This window comes from Stigmatopora argus, chromosome 6 (genome assembly GCF_051989625.1).
Source record: "Stigmatopora argus isolate UIUO_Sarg chromosome 6, RoL_Sarg_1.0, whole genome shotgun sequence".
Taxonomy (NCBI): Eukaryota; Metazoa; Chordata; class Actinopteri; order Syngnathiformes; family Syngnathidae; genus Stigmatopora; species Stigmatopora argus.
The window spans coordinates 20,741,007-20,757,481 of record NC_135392.1 but is presented as its reverse complement, the minus strand read 5'-3'; the positions used below and the strand labels follow the sequence as shown (position 1 = coordinate 20,757,481).

General features: G+C 43.1%; 1 protein-coding gene across 7 annotated transcripts in view; it reads left to right on the top strand.

Moving 5' to 3' along the window:
* The window catches only part of acad9 (acyl-CoA dehydrogenase family, member 9), a 156,857-nt gene that overhangs the window by 26,290 nt on the left and 114,092 nt on the right, over positions 1-16,475 (top strand). For all 7 annotated transcript variants that reach the window (XR_013300578.1, XM_077602709.1, XM_077602710.1 and 4 more), the window contains exon 4: positions 9,496-9,602. Coding sequence is in view for 6 of the 7 variants with exons in the window: in XM_077602709.1 (XP_077458835.1) it covers positions 9,496-9,602 (107 nt within the window). In the remaining variant the exon portion in view is untranslated. The remainder of the gene's footprint in view (positions 1-9,495; positions 9,603-16,475) is intronic.

The following is a 16,475-nucleotide window of genomic DNA, read 5'->3' as shown; positions in this document are numbered from 1 at the left end:
ATCTGCACAAGTATGAGAAAGTTTTATAAAACTCCAGTGAAATATGTAAAAGAAAAATTTCCAATGAAGGACGAATTGCTCAAACATGCTGAGGTAGCTGATCTCAGCATCATCAAAAGAAGTTCCTTCACAAGTGTAAGGTACTTAATCAACAGATTCCCATGCATGGAGCCTGACTGTGAGGTTGATGCCTTGGAAGAAGAATTCAGCTGCCTGCAAGTTGAGGAGCTAGGAGACATTACAGTACAGGAGAGCGCAGATGTACAATGGGGACAAGTAGGAGAAATAAAAGACACCTCTGGAAACCCAAAATATGCTAACATAACAAAGATTGCACTGGGCATACTTTTGATTCCCCACAGCAATGCCACGTGAGCATGTTTTCAGTGCTGTGAGGAAGATCAGGACAGACTTCAGGATGTCAATGGGACCAAGCACACTTGAGGCAACGTGCTTGGTAAAGATGGACATGCAACTGGCAGAACGGTATGGTACGAACAGAAATATTCAAGGGAGGAGTCAAAAGAGGCCAAGCGTGCAACTGAGAAATTTAATAGAACTAAGAAAATTGATTAAATTTCATGTGGTATAAAATTTGTAGGTCTTTCATTATTCATGTTTTTATTGAAAATGTTGATTGACACAGATATTTTGACATGATTGCATTCACACAAATTTTGTGAAATAAAGTTCTCAATAAATGTGTTGTTTGCAGCTCTTTTTTTAAATAGGTGATACAATTATCCAAAAAATAACTTAGAAATTAGAATTGTGCTCTTTAACGCCACTAGGAAAAAATCTCCCCAAATCTGAAAATTCTCTTTACCTATTCTGATATACGATTTTTGGTGTTTGGCAGCTCTGTATTAATGAACATATATATGTAAATGTGTACGATTGTAGCCGCCGGTTAATTTCCACTTTAGTCCTTTGTGTAGGTACAAGATAAACAATAACACACACGTAGCACAATTTTAGACAGGGTTGTGATCGCAATTTTGTTCGGCTAACAGCCAAGCTTTAAGATGATTGGCGAAGATGTTCAGAGATGGGAGTTCACATATGTTAATTGATATTGAGTTCCAGGTATATGCGGCGTGGACAGTGAAGGTGCTTTAGGTGAAAGCCCACTTTTTGACTGAAACTACACAGTCACCTCGAGAGCCAGCCCTTGTTGATGCTGTAAGATATGCTGACTCACTATTTGCAATTGCTTGTTAGTATTGCATCAGTTTGGTGTGAGTACAGACGCTCCCCTACTTACGAACATTCAACTTACGAACATTCAACTTACGAACAACGGTACATACGAACATGTCTGCAAATTGCGTTTAAGTGCAAAAATGTTCGCAAGTCCAATTTTGTATTTCGGGCCTTTTTCGGAGTAGTACTTCTTTCCGCCGCTAATACCGACGCCTGGCGCTGTGAGAGCTCAGCTCACCCAGCATCTACCTTCTTCTTCGTTGCAATGCGGAAGTGCGTGAATGTATCTCCAGTGTGCAAAGAACCTTTTTCATTTGTATCATTAAATATCTCATGCATCCAATATTGAATAATATGGTTGGTAAAAAGCTAAAGGCTTCTATTGAGGGAGTTGCAAGGAAGAGGCAAGCCATTTCATTTGAAACGAGTGGCAATAATAACGAAGCTTGATGCGCGTGAGAGTGGTGAGCGTTGCACATTCAGTACCATTTATAAACAGAAAGATCGAGCAGCAGGACCCAAATATTGAATGTTGCACAAAGTTTGCAAATCAATTGAATGATGCCATACAGTGCTACCGCATAATTTATGATGAAAAAAAGAAGAAAACTGTGCAATCGTCATTAGGTCGCTTCTTTTGGCCAGTTTCTAATACATAAATCTATCTCTCTCTCTACAGTACTGTACATATTCTCTCCATTTTATTAAATGCTTTTTTTTTCAGTACAAACCAATGCGTGTTACTTATACAAGCCTTAAACATACAAATGCACTTATATAAACCTTCAATATACTTATATCGGCCTTAAACATAAATTATAATACAAAATATAGCACTGAGTCAACTTACAAACAAATTCAACTTATGAACAATCGCTCGGAACCAATTGCGTTCGTAAGTAGGGGAGCGTCTGTAATGAAAAATGTCGTGTCATGTTGAGACATCAGCTCTGCAGTTGTTTGGGCGTATCAGCCCACACCCTGTTTCTGTTATCTTCTCTGTACAGGATCATGTTTTCACATATAAATAGATGCACAAACTGTTCGTTCGGAGAGAGTCGCGGCGAATAGGCTGTGCGTTTGCAGCCGTTCGAGCTCTCCCCATCCTGTAGTCTGGTAATTAACGTATCTCCTTGAAATTGGTCTCCCTCTTTCTTAACCTGCTCCTGAAGTTGTTTTCCAGATCTATCAGATGCGTTGGAATTTTTTGTACAAAATCTTTCAGTGGAGGAGGGGCTTTGTGTTGGATGATTTTGTAGACTAAGGTGGCATCTGCATATTCAGTAATATTGTTCCAGTCCAGGGTTTGTTTCTTTAATATCTGACGGTGGTGGTGTGTTTTTGGCATTCTGTCCAATACTGTCATTCCTCTACTTACGAATGCCTCTAGGTGCAAAATTTCCAGGTTACGAAACCTTTTTATATGCAAATTTGTTCCTCGAGATAAGAAACATTTCCAAGTTACGAAAACATCCAAAAATGACATGCATTCCGTCATTTTATTTTGAAAATATTGCTGCGGATGCATTGATTCTCGCTTTAAAAGCTCAACCCACCATATACTGAGCTCTCATTGGCTGTCTCACAACAAACGTCCATTTTCTTTTACCCATTGTCTGCTTCAACTCATTTATGCTTGGAAGCTGTAGCTGACTGCCTTGACCTGAACCGCAGCCTTCGGTGGTTTAAATTGTGCTGCGGGGGCATGCGATGGGCTGTGTTGTAAGTAATAAGGACTTTGATGAGATAGTTGGTCGATGTGCACCAAAACGGACGCATGACTAAATGCAACGCTCGGCAATACACGAGGAATCCAACGAGAAGGTAGCCGAGGAAGAAGCAGCCACCATTGCAACAGCACAAATCAGCAAACAAAAAGGGTGAGAAAAGAACTTTCCGACTTAGTGGAAAAACATCCTGAACGAACTCTCAATGGAGCATAAGTAAATGCAACACTCGGCCATACACGAGGAACTCAACGGGAAGGCAGCAGAGGACGAGGCAGCCACCAGAAATGAACTTTCCCACTTTGTGGAAAAATCATCCTGAAAGTGTTCACGAGTCGTGCCCTCTTTGACGACGTTTGTCTCGTGCATTTTAGAAACATTAAGTCCTCAAAGGCAATCGTCTTTGTAGTTTTTTTTTTTTTTCACCAAAATGTTCGTCATCCAGCACTGCACAAGCAGGTAAGAACCAGTTGTGACTTATAAAATGGGTGTAAAATTACATTTCAAAGAAATGAAAAAACGTTAATGCTTTTTGTTGATAAATGTTGTTTGAATTCTTAATGCTGTTTTTATTAAATGTGTGTTCATGCGTGTCTCTGTTGCATCCCGGTAGCTTTCTCTTGTTACCGTGCGTTTTAACACGGGTTTGTATATATACTTGTTATTCAATTTGAGACATTAATAAATAATTTTATGATCATTTTCTCTCTTGTGTGTTTCTCACGTCCTCTCTTACGAAATTGGGACATGCTGACCAATTTTAAAGGGTTTAGTTGGTAGATGTGTGAGGACCGTGGAACAAATTAGAGAATTTACATATAAAATACACCTACTTACGGAATTTTCAAGTCATGTAAAAAGTTCTGGAACCAATTAATTTTGTAAGTAGAGGTATGACTGTACTTTCAAAGCCTGCTTATAAATGATTTCAATTGGTTTTAGTGTTGTTTTGCTGGCCAAACTTGTTAGGCATTAAGTCGTGTGATATGATCATTGCGTCAAAATATAATTTTGCTGACTCGGGTGTTAGAATATTTCTAATGAACCTAAAATTAGACAAATTGAATTTAATTTTATTCAGCGTGTTTGTTTTATCTGTTGTTTGAAGGCTAGTTGAGAGTCAGGAATGATTCCTAGGTATTTATATTCTTGGACTACATTTATTTTTCCTTGGACAAAAATCTTGGTCGTTGTTATTTGTCGCTCTTGAGTAGTACATACTTAGATATGTTTAAATGTAGTTGAGACTTTTCAAGCCAGTTATTGACGCTCGTCATTGAATCCTTGAGTTCCTGTTTAGCATGGTTTTTGTCTTTAGCGTGGACATATAGGACGGCACCATTGGCATACATTTGGCAGGTGACAGTTGGAGGACAGCAGCTTGGCAGATCATTTATGTAGAGACTGAAGAGCAGTGGGCCTAGCACTGATCCCTGCTGTACCCAAAGACTGTTATTCCACAAAGTAGATTTTGTGTTATGTATCCTGACGCACTGTGATTTACAGATAATTATGATTCAATCCAATTTAGTGTGCTTGGTAACACATTCAAATTAGATAGTTTAGTCAGCAGAATCTGGTAGTTGATGGTGTCAAATGCCTTTTTGAGATCATTAAAGACCACACCAATGATCCCACCTTCATCTAGTTTATTTTATGTTTTCTACAAAGAAGCAAACCGCCGTTTCGGTAGAATGATGTTTTCGAAAGCTGAATTGCAGGTTGTTAAGGGTGTATGGACTGCTGTTAATGTGGTCCTCAATTTGCTACGTTACAATCTTTTCCAAGACTTTTGAGACGGCTGGAAGGATGCCTATAGGTCTGTAGTTGTTTGTTATTGCAAGGTTCCCTGATTTGAGGACTTGTGTGATAACTGAGCACTTCCAGGGTTCAGGGAAGCAACGCTCATTTATGGAGCTATGAGACAATCTTTGTGGTATTTCAGAAATGTTACATCTATGTAAAATGCATCTTTTGCCTTGAAGCTTTTGAGGCCAGAGGTTGCTTTTTTAACTTGTGACTGTGAAACTACATTAAGATTAGGAATGGGTTCATTGGTGTTTAGAGTTTGTGGTGGGTGATATTCTATTTGAGGGATGCTAGGTGTCAGTTCTTTAATGGAGTCTATAAAGTAATGAGCTATGTTGTCTAAGGCCTTGTGCCCCTGGTAGGGTCATCAATCGCAAACTGGTCTAAGGTGAGGGACCAGACAAAGCATCACTTAGAAGACCTCTTATGATGAAAAACATAATTGGACAACGTCTTCCCTCGCCCCGACGCGGGTCACTGGGGCCCCATTCTGGAGCCAGATACGGAGGAGGAGCGCGATGGCGAGCGCCTGGTGGCCGGGCCTACACCCATGGAGCCCGGCCGGTTCCCTCTCACATGGGCTCACCACCTGTGAGAAGGGCCAAATAGGTCAGGTGTGCCGACAGTTGGGCAGCAGCCAAAGGAGGGATCCTTGGCGGTCCGATTCCCGGCTGCAGAAACAAGTTCTTGGGACGTGGAATGTCACCTCTCTGGTTGGGAAAGAGTCTGGGTTAGTGCGTGAGGTTGAGAAATTCCCGCTCGACGTTGTCGAGCTCACCTCTACGCACAACTTGGGTTCCGGTACCACTCCTCTCGAGGGGTGTTGGACACTCTTCCACTCTGGCGTTGCCCGCGGTGAGAGGGCATTCTTGTTGCATCTGATCAGGATGCCCCCTGGACGCCTCCCTTGGAAGGTTTTCCAGGCACGTCCCACGTGGGCTTCCCTCATGAAACTGCTTTCCCCGGGACCCAACTTTGGATAAAGCGGAAGAAAATGAGATGAGATGAGAGATGAGATAATGTAATCATTTAAAGTTGTGGCTATGTCCTTTGGGTCAGGGATTGTTTTCTGCTTCAATTTTTCCTTTATTTGTTTGTGCTTTGAAGTGTTTCCTGCCAGTTTTTAAAATATTTATCCAGATCTCTTTTGTCTTCCCTTTCGTGGTGTTAATTATGTTCATAAAGAAATTTGATTTTGCAGTTCGAATTTCTTTTATTACTTTGTTTCTTACAAGTAAATGTCTCTGTCATTAATCCCTTTTGTTTTAAGTGATGTTTTGAGAGCATGGTTTTGTTTTTTCATTAATGCCTGTATGTCTTCATTTAACCATGGGAAGTGATTTTTTTTAGATGGTTTTGTTTTTATTTTTCTTGTGAATGTAGACACTGTCTCGGATAATGTTCTTGAAAGTGTTGCAGCTGTCATTAGTATGGTTATGGTAGAGATAATTGTCCCAATTGATTTTGTTTAACACCTGTGTCAGATTTGGGATCTCGCTTTTTTGGTACTCATCTGCCCTCTGTTTTTTGGGGGCGCATGTATATCTATTTTTAGGACGCTTTCTTGAGAATAGGATGAGGTTGTTTTCCGATAGACCTGTAATTATATTGAACGTCTTTTGGATTCTCTCATACTTATTGGAAAAGTGCAGATCTATGGATGTTTCGGAAGACGCAGTTAGTCTAGTAGGACTTTTGATTACAGTAATACCCCGACATACGAGTAAAATCTCGAGCAAATATTTATCTTGAGGTACGAGACAAATTTTGATATATGAACATACAGCTGACGCGAGAGGCTGCTCAATAGAACATTATGGGCACTGTCTTTCTACCCGCAACTCCCTCGTGTAATGTCTCTACGAGCACTGGGCGAAGCGTTGCATTTTTTCAGTTTTTTTTCTTCCCCCGTTAGTCAGTGCAGAATGGCGAAGCTTGCTCGCTAATACGAGAGGAGGATACTACTGCTCGTTGGCAAGTGGTCGTGCGTTATCCTAGGGTTGTGTGCATCATTTTCGGAATATTTTGAAGGGAAAGCAAAAGCAAACAACCCTCGATAGGTTCCTTTTAGCTGCAGCTGAAAGTTAGGGTGGATAGTGGGGCAAATAGAGCCAGGGAGAAGAAAGGTATAATAATTTAAAACAAAATTAAAATTAAGCTTAGTGTAAGGTTAGATTCAACTTATTTATTTGCGTGTCTGTATTGTAATCCAAGTTCATTTAAATTTGTTTATGTTGCGAACGTGAAAGTACTGCGCAGCTGTACACTACAGCAGATTATTTTCAAAATATTGTCATGCTGTCGCCTTTCGATGTGACAGAGGTGCAGAACGTGGAGGAAAAGATTAGCATGACAAAAGAATTCTTAAGTGCAAACTTTTTCTTCTCTTCCGCACAGTTAAGTCACAAATGTTAAATGGTTCTCATATGGTGTTGTTAGAGTCTTACTTGGGCATAGACATGTTTTTGGTGCCACATATCGAGGTTGCATTCAGTGGCAAAAAGTGGCGCAGAAAACTTAAAACAAATTCGAAATGGGCCATCGTCGTATTAAACCCAACTTCACTACAATATGTATGACAGGTGTTTTATGAAGTTCATTTAGTCATCTTTAGTGTTCTTTGACTTGTTCATTTTTCACAGTCAATCATTTTTGGGAGCATTTTCTCACCTTACATTTTTCAGCATATTACTTACGGCTTCATCACAGTGTCACTGATGTCGGTGTGATGCCTCTTTATCAGCTGATGTTCCATGAGACTTACCTGTCCAAATTAACAGGCAAGCCATGTGTTCTGCTTTCCATTCACCCCTCCCGGATACTGTGTTGGTAGAGAGCATGAAAGCTCCCTCATCCTTGTTGATTGGTTCGCGGGCCCTGTTTGAGCATCTCAATCAATGGCTTCCCTGTTCCAGCTCTGATGTTGGTTTTCTTCGTTGCGAATGACTACTGTACACTTAACTCTAGGCTAAGTTAGTAGGAACAACTGCCTTCATCTTTTGTATAAATATGAATGAAAAAACTGTAGGTACCCAGCACTTTTATTTAAAACAATTCACACACTAATAAAATAGAGCCATGCACTTGAACTTTTGCATCGAGTACAATCCAATAAAACTAGTTACCTACATGCAGTGTAAATCTCTGGATACCTTCAACAGAAGATGATAGCACTTAGCCTGGGCCTCCTATCCTGCTGTGTGGCGCAGCTTCAATTCATCACTTGGTAGTGGTGGGACGGATCACGTCTCTAGCCGGCACCGAACGGTGTCTGCTAGAGAATCTAAGTATAACATTCATTATTCATTGTAAGTGAATGCCTTCAAGAGAGGATGCGGGCAGCTAGGCTGCTAGCTTAGGCTTTTGGCCTAGCGCCAGCAACAGACAGATTTTACCTGTTCCACCGGCAATGTTACCAGGTCAGGACGGGACGACGTGCCGGGAAACGGGGGAACTATGAGGCCAAAAGACGAGGTTGGCAAGTGGTTAGGGTCCTCACTTGAAGTAATCAAGAGGGAGGGATTTTCACGCCACATGAATCTGTGTGCATTCGTGGTGACGCTTAGACAAAACATTCCCTCCGGAACACTAACTGTATCCATAGCAGGTAAATAGTCCCGAAAAATGCTAGTTAGCATTTGGCTCAGATGAATATTTTCAAGGAGCTATGTTCTGCAAATGAGTGAAATTTCTCAATAAAAACAATCTGCGAATTAGTGAAATAGGCAGGGGTCCACCGTATACTTACTCTGGACCCTCAGGCGGTAGTATTTCCCTATCCAGAAATTGGAATGGAAGAATTGGAGGAAATTAACCAGTATGTTCTTCCAGTGGAAAAATTCTTCAATGAGAAAGGTGAGGGGAACATGATTGATTCAAAAGTTTTACATTAATAACTAACCTCCAAATATTTACCACTACTTGATATTTGTCAATTTATCTTCTACAGAAACAAAAAATATTGGCTAACACTCCAAAAAGTATAACATTGTAATGAAATATTTCATTAGTATTGTTAGCTTTGTGTCTTGGACCTTGTTAGATCTTCTTTTCTTTGTTCTGGAAGATCTGGTGAGACAAGTGTTAACAAAAATATAGGCAAGACATTATTGAAACTTCCATGACCAGTTTTCTTTATTGGCTTGAGAAAAGGCGAGATTCCCGTTCTGACTCAATTTCTTAAAGCCTTCATTGCCTCTGCCCAAAGTGGGCGTTAATTTGAATACAAGTGAGTGGGTTTCAATTGCAAGGAACATGGCTTTTTTTGAAATCAAATACTTAACTTGGTCATCTGTTGAGATAGACATTCTGAAGATATGACACTTCCCTTTGAACCATGAAAACAGGATCTTTAGGTAGGTCAGGACAAGTTTTACAACTGCCAGAACACAGCTCGATTGTTTATACACCAAACAACCAAAGCTACCTGCTGTTTTTCACACATTGTTGTCAAGACTCTGTCCAGACATAATGATCAGATAGAAGCAATCACTTTGGTCTGCGAGCGTTAGGGTTAGGGTTTTGAATATGACGAAAACCTTTAACTTAATTTTTAGACCAAATGATTCATAAGTGCAACCCAGTGAAAGTCCAATTTATCAAATTCAGTAATGTACCCCCTGAGGTGAAAATGGGACTTTTAAGCAACATCAATGTTTTAATCATACGTAATACTTTAGTTGTTGTGCTACTTAAGTGTTAAATATCTGGTCGGCAATCAGTGGCTTTGAATGAATCTTTTGTGTTTTGTTTTCAGGAGGTCTTGGATTGTCCAATACCATGTATGCACGATTAGCAGAAATAATATCATTGGATGGCTCTATTGCTGTGACGCTGGCTGCACATCAAGCAATTGGACTGAAGGTACATAGTAAAGGTAGTTTCATGCTGCATTGTATAAATGTCTTCAGGGCTTAAAGTTAAACACCATGTTGGCAGAGGTATTTAAAAAAAATGGTCACGACTTAATTAAAAACAAGATTAGAGTCAGTCGAAGGTTTGGCCTTACCGGTCGGTGTTGGAACAAGAGAGGTATTTCTTCTTCCACAAGTGTAATTAACTTAGGGTTGTGAGAATGTTGGTATCTGAATGCAAGATGGAGAGAATGAACAGTTAATTCAAAGCTTTTATTTACAGAATATTCCAGGCACAAGTGAGTTACAGACAATGTCTATAGTTGTTCACCGGTGTCCGCAGACAGATAATTTACAATTTTCTTTATACTCTCAGAAGAGCGGCAACGAAACTGTACAGGGATGGGATTTCCACTTATACAGTAAGCTTTTGTAACGAACTGGCACAAACTAGATAAGGAAAACATTACAAGTATTTCAAGGACACATTTCAATCCCTGTTTCGGACTCGAGTCCGACATCTTAAATGAACAAAATTAAAGTCCGAAGTGGGTGGTGCATCGGACATGGTGCCTGAAAGGGGAAGCAATTCAGCCATCATATAGGGTGGAGGATCATTAATATCCTTTTTCTCAATGGCGGCAGAAATCAATTGCTGACACAGATCAAATACAGTGGTACCTCTACATACGAGCAGCTCGAGATACGAGGAACATTTCGAGCAAATAATTATCTCTAGATACGAGAAAAATTTCGAGATGCGAGAAAGCCAGGTGGCCAAGACATGAGAGGCTGTTTATCATTGTAGCACACTGTCTTTTTTGCCGCATCTCTTTCGTGTGTAACAGATATCTATGAGCACTGGGAGGAGCTTGCATTTTCCCGTGTTTTTTTTCCCCGTTCGTCAATGCATAATACAAAGTGAACAACAATGGATCCAAAGCAAACAGGTGGAATGAAGAGTTGTGCAAAGAAAAGGTGAACGTTGACAATCAACATTAAGCGCGAAATAATTGAAAAATATGAGAGTGGGTTACGTGTCACAGAGCTTGCTCGTTGTCATGGATGATAACGTGTCACTTGGAAATTCCTTGGGGCTGGAGGTTAACGAGGCAGATGTGAATGATCCAATCGCCAAGCACCACGAAGAACTGATGGCACAGGATTTAATCGAGTTCCAGGGGAGTGAACATTTGGAAGTGTTGCAGGAAGCGAACTCAGTAGCGAGAAGTAGGTGGAAGAGGGGGGCCGGGCCGCCTGGCACAAAGGTTATCAAAGACATGCTAGCGAAGTGGCAAGAGTTTTCTGATTTTGTAGAAAAGAGGCACCCTGACAAGCTGGCAAGTGGTCACGCGTTATCATATTGGGAGGACATTTGTGCGCGTCATTTTCGAAATATTTTGAAGGGACGTTAAAAACAAACAACTCTTGATGCGTTCCTTTTAAAAACTCACGCTGAACGCCCGGGTGGAGTCAACCCGGAGAACAAAGGTAAAAAAAATGTAAACAAAATTAGAAATCAGTTTTGTGTAAAGAGTGAGTGTGTTTGTATATATTAATCCAAGTTCATTTAAATTTGTTTGTTCTGTTACGAGTGCGTTGCCAGCATTTGACAGCATCTGGCCACATTCACTTTCAACATTAAGAACATATTATTCAACGAAAGAAAGCAGTCTTAAAATTGAGAGTGATGAGCGGTATTGCAGGGCAAAGGGAAATGAATGAGGTCATTGATTTTTACTATAATTTGGACAACACCGGAGGGCCGGATTAAAAAACCTAATGGGCCGTATATGGCCCGCAGGCCGAGGTTGAAAAATATGTACACACACGAATCCGGGGGCGGGGCAAGCGAGCGAATCCGGCGACGAATAACATGTACACATACGCCAATAATATGCAACTTATTGATAATTTTGATATTAGATATTAATGCTCTGACATTTATAAAGTCTCTCTCTCTCGTGATTATAATTTTGAGAGCGAGCGAAGCGAATCCGGGAGCGAGCGAAGCGAATCCGGGAGCGAGCGAAGCGAATCCGGGAGCGAGCGAAGCGAATCCGGGAGCGAGCGAAGCGAATCCGGGAGCGAGCGAAGCGAATCCGGGAGCGAGCGAAGCGAATCCGGGAGCGAGCGAAGCGAATCCGGGAGCGAGCGAAGCGAATCCGGGAGCGAGCGAAGCGAATCCGGGAGCGAGCGAAGCGAATCCGGGAGCGAGCGAAGCGAATCCGGGAGCGAGCGAAGCGAATCCGGGAGCGAGCGAAGCGAATCCGGGAGCGAGCGAAGCGAATCCGGGAGCGAGCGAAGCGAATCCGGGAGCGAGCGAAGCGAATCCGGGAGCGAGCGAAGCGAATCCGGGAGCGAGCGAAGCGAATCCGGGAGCGAGCGAAGCGAATCCGGCGACGAATAACATGTACACACACGCCAATAATACGCAACTTATTGATAATTTTGATATTAGATATTTAGATATTAATGCTCTTACATTGTAATGCAATTACAAACTCACTCTTTCTCATGTACACACACGCCAATACGAGTGAATCCGGGGGCGGTGCGAGCAAATGCTCTTACATTGTCAATGCAATTACAAACTCACTCTCTCCCTCATGATTATAATTTTGAGAGCGAGCGAACCCGGCGACGACGAAACGTCCGTTCGACAAACTGTCCGTCGACCAAACGTCTTTCGACGAAACGTCCGGTCACGATGTCCCTCTCTGTACCCTCCGCGAAATCCGTCTAATTTAAGTTCTATTAAACACATTTTATTACTATTAAACCACTAGTTATGTGTTACTTTGTTAATGGATGGCAAATTAAAAGAAATAAATCATTTTTCCAATCCAAAATCCTGTTTTTGGTGTTTTTTCAGAGGGTTGGAACAAATTAATGTTTTCATTTCAATGGGAAACGTTCGTTCGAGTTACGAGAAGATCAACATACGAGCTCAGTCTCGGAATGAATTAAGCTCGTATGTAGTGGTACCACTGTACAAGGAATACAACAACCACACAAAATTAAAAGAGCTGAAAGAATAGCAGCCACGATAAGGACCGTGGTAATCAAGGCCTTGTATTGCCCGAAGACACAAAGCACCTAGAGGTACCTGAGCGGGATTTCATCTCAATAGACAAGGACTGCAATTTCTTCAAGATGACAGTCAGGGATCCATCAAGGGGTGGTAGGGATTGGTTTTGTAATGTTTTTCCCCCGTGTGACCTGTCCATGTGATTGCCCATTGAGTTCAAATGTCATCTACCCTCGCACGGGTGCATCTCCTGCTTGCTGCCTCTTGTGTGACCCAGGTGTTTCTGATTGTGTTGTCAGTCCTTGTTGGATCCTTTGCGTTGTTATGCCCATGTCCTGTGATCCTCGTTTCCCCACGTCCTCCCCGTCAGGCAGGGAAGATCAGGTAGGAGCTTTAACTGGTGCCCGCTGACAACTGGGGAGTTGCCTTCCTTTTTTGGGGAGACACGAAGGCGTGACTATTCCTGAGCCGCGGTGGAGGACAATGGTCATGCTGCGCTGTCCACCTGGAGGCGGCGGCGAGGAAACAGGAGAGGGGCGGTTTTCGACGCCCGAGCTCTTGAGTCGGCCCTCCATTAACAAGCTCCGCCTCAAACCACCTTCTCGCCAAAGCCGGCTCCTGACCCCATTCTCAAGTGCCCGTGCCGGTGCCCCATCATGCCTCCCGGAGACCTTTCAGGGCGAGGTGACCTGCGGAATCGCTGTCGTCCCTCAAGAGACCTTTCAGGAGACCGAGCGTCCAGGAGAGCAAGCGTCCAAGAGAGCGGACGAGGCAAATCGGGTGTCTGCTCAAATTTTTCCAATGGAGTGGATGCATACAGTAATACCTTGTAGTGCCCCGACATACAAGCAATTTGAGATACGAGTAAAATTTCGAGCAAATATTTACCTTGAGATATGAGAAAATTTTTGATATACGAGGATACAGAGAGGCTGCTTATGAGAACAACTTGCCGCAACTCCTTCGTGTAAATGTCTCTACGAGCACTGGGCGGAGCGTTGCATTTTGCATAGATACGACCCAAATTAGAGATACAAGCACACGATGGTTCCCGATGCAGCTGTCCGAGTTCCTGTGTTTGCGGAACCCTTCAAGGCGTGTCGTGGGTGGTTTGATAATTAAAAAAAACGAAATGAGATACACTCGGTTCTGAGGCATGGAGAATTAGCAAATTCCAACTCGAAAGCCATGGTGGAAAACATTAACACCCTTGGCTCGGTTATCGCACGGTGTTTAAATTTAGTGTAAGTGAGATTAAAACTTATTTTGTCTGTGTATAGTAATTTAAGTTCATTTAAGTTAAATTTGAAGTTTGTTTTGTTACGAGCGCGTTGCCGTCAAGTCTCTCTCCTGTCCTTTCTCTCTCTCTCGTCCAAGCACTCCGTGCTACCATCTGTCTGTACTGAATAACGACATAATGACATAATTCATCCAAGATAGCGGCGCGCATGGGTGCAGCGGCTCTATGCTCTCCAGTTTGGTGTCGTTCGTTATTTACTAACATCTGCGAGGCAAACTTTCTACAGTTGCCAGCATTTAATTACTCTCGGATGGAGATGCGATATATCCATCACAACAGACTACCAACGGACCTACGATATCCCAGAGGACAACTCGAGAGCTCCGGGATCTCCGTGGATAGTCAGCCCACTCAGTACGACGAAGGCGGCGAAGGGAAAGAAACCAAAAGCGCGGATGCCAGGCGGGCCTAGCTGCTAAGCGAAGGAGGCAACCACACCGAGCACCGCTTCTGAGTATCTTCTTGACCAACGCCAGCTCAATTTGAAACTTCAGCTTGCTACCAACAGCTTTGTCAGGAACTGCAACATTATTTTCATCACGGAAACGTGGCTACACCCGCAAATCCCCGACGCCGCGGTATCGCTAGCTAGCCGGACGCTATTCCGAAGTGATCGTTCGAAAGAATTATCAGGGAAAAGCAAGGGTGGGACTTTGCGTGTTCATACACAACGAATGGTGCTGCAACAGTAGGATCATTAACACTCACTGCTCCCCGGATTTAGAGCTATTGGCGATACGGTGCAGGCCCTTCTATCTACCTAGAGAGCTAATGGTTATCATTGTAATGGCTATCTATATTCCACCGGATGCTAACGTTAGCACGGCACTTAACCTCCTGCTAACGGCTGTAAACAAACAGCGGCTTGATGACCCCGATGGAGTCTTTATTGTCACTGGTGACTTCAACAAAGCGTGTTTAAAGACTGTTCTGCCTAAGTTTATTAAGTACGTGAAGTGTCACACCAGAGGAGACAAAACTCTAGACCAGTGGTCTCAAACCGGTCCTCAAAGGGCCACAGTGGGTGCAGGTTTTCATTCCAACTCAAACAGGTGCTACTTATTTTAGAAGACACCTGATTGGTTAAAATGTCGGCACTGGATCGGTTGGAACAAAAACCAGGACCCACTGCGGCCCTCGGCGGAATCGGTTTGAGACACCTGCTCTAGACCATGTTGACACTGTACTTTCCTACATCAAAAACTGCACGGACAACGTCACTGTTAAACAGATACGGGTTTTTCCTAACCAAAAGCCCTGGATGACCAAGGAGACACAGGCACTCATCAAATGCCGTAACACCGCCTTCAGGTCAGGGGACAAGGTACAATACAGCGCTGCCAGAGCAGAGCTGAAGAGAGGCATTAAAAAGGCCAAGGCAGCATATACAAAGAAAATTGAGGAGCACTTCACAGGAAATAACCCAAAGAAGATGTGGCAGGGAATAATGTTAACGCAGATGCCTCACGAGCTGAGGAACTGAACCGCTTCTTTGCCCGCTTTGAGACTGACAAATCAGACCCAGTCTCAACACCCCCACCACCACCCTGCAGCAGTACACTGAAGTTTCAGGAACATGAAGTGAGACTAGTAATGCGGTCTGTGAACACCAGGAAGGCTGCTGGCCCCGACGGAGTACCTGGGAAGGTGCTCAAAGCCTGTGCTGACCAGCTGGCTGGAGTTTTCAGAAAAATGTTCAATTGTTCCCTGCAACAATCCATCATTCCATTCTGCCTGAAATCTGCCACCATTATCCCTGTCCCCAAAAAGCCAACCATTGACAGCCTGAATGACTATAGGCCTGTTGCACTCACGCCTGTGATCATGAAGTGCTTTGAAAAGTTGGTCGCCCGCCATATCAGAAATACAATCCCTCCTTCAGTTGACCCTCACCAGTTTGCTTATAGAGCAAACAGGTCCACTGAGGATGCTATCGCCATTGCTCTACACACAACACTGAGCCACCTGAAGCACCATGGGAATTACGTGAGGGTGCTTTTCATTGACTATAGCTCAGCCTTCAACACTATAGTACCGGACATTCTGACTGACAAACTCTCCCACCTTGGACTATCCTCTTCCATCTGCTGCTGGATAAAGAACTTCTTAACTAACCGACCACAAACTGTTAGACTAGGTCCCCACCTCTCTTCCTCCATTACACTGAGCACTGGCTCCCCTCAAGGCTGTGTACTGAGTCCTCTTCTGTACTCCCTGTACACATACGACTGTACACCAACCCACCAGTCTAACTCCATCAAATTTGCCGATGACACCACTGTGGTCGGACTCATCTCAGGAGGGGATGAGTCGGCCTACAGAGATGAGGTCAACAAACTGTCTTTGTGGTGCTCGGTGAACAATCTCACACTGAATACCACGAAAACTAAAGAATTAATCCTGGACTTTCGCAAACACAGCACAGATCTGGTCCCACTCCTCATAAATGTTGTATGTGTAGACAGGGTCCAGTCCTTTAAATTCCTGGGGGTCCACATCACGGATAAGCTCTCCGGTCTACAAACACCACGGCAGTAGTGAAGAAGGCCCAG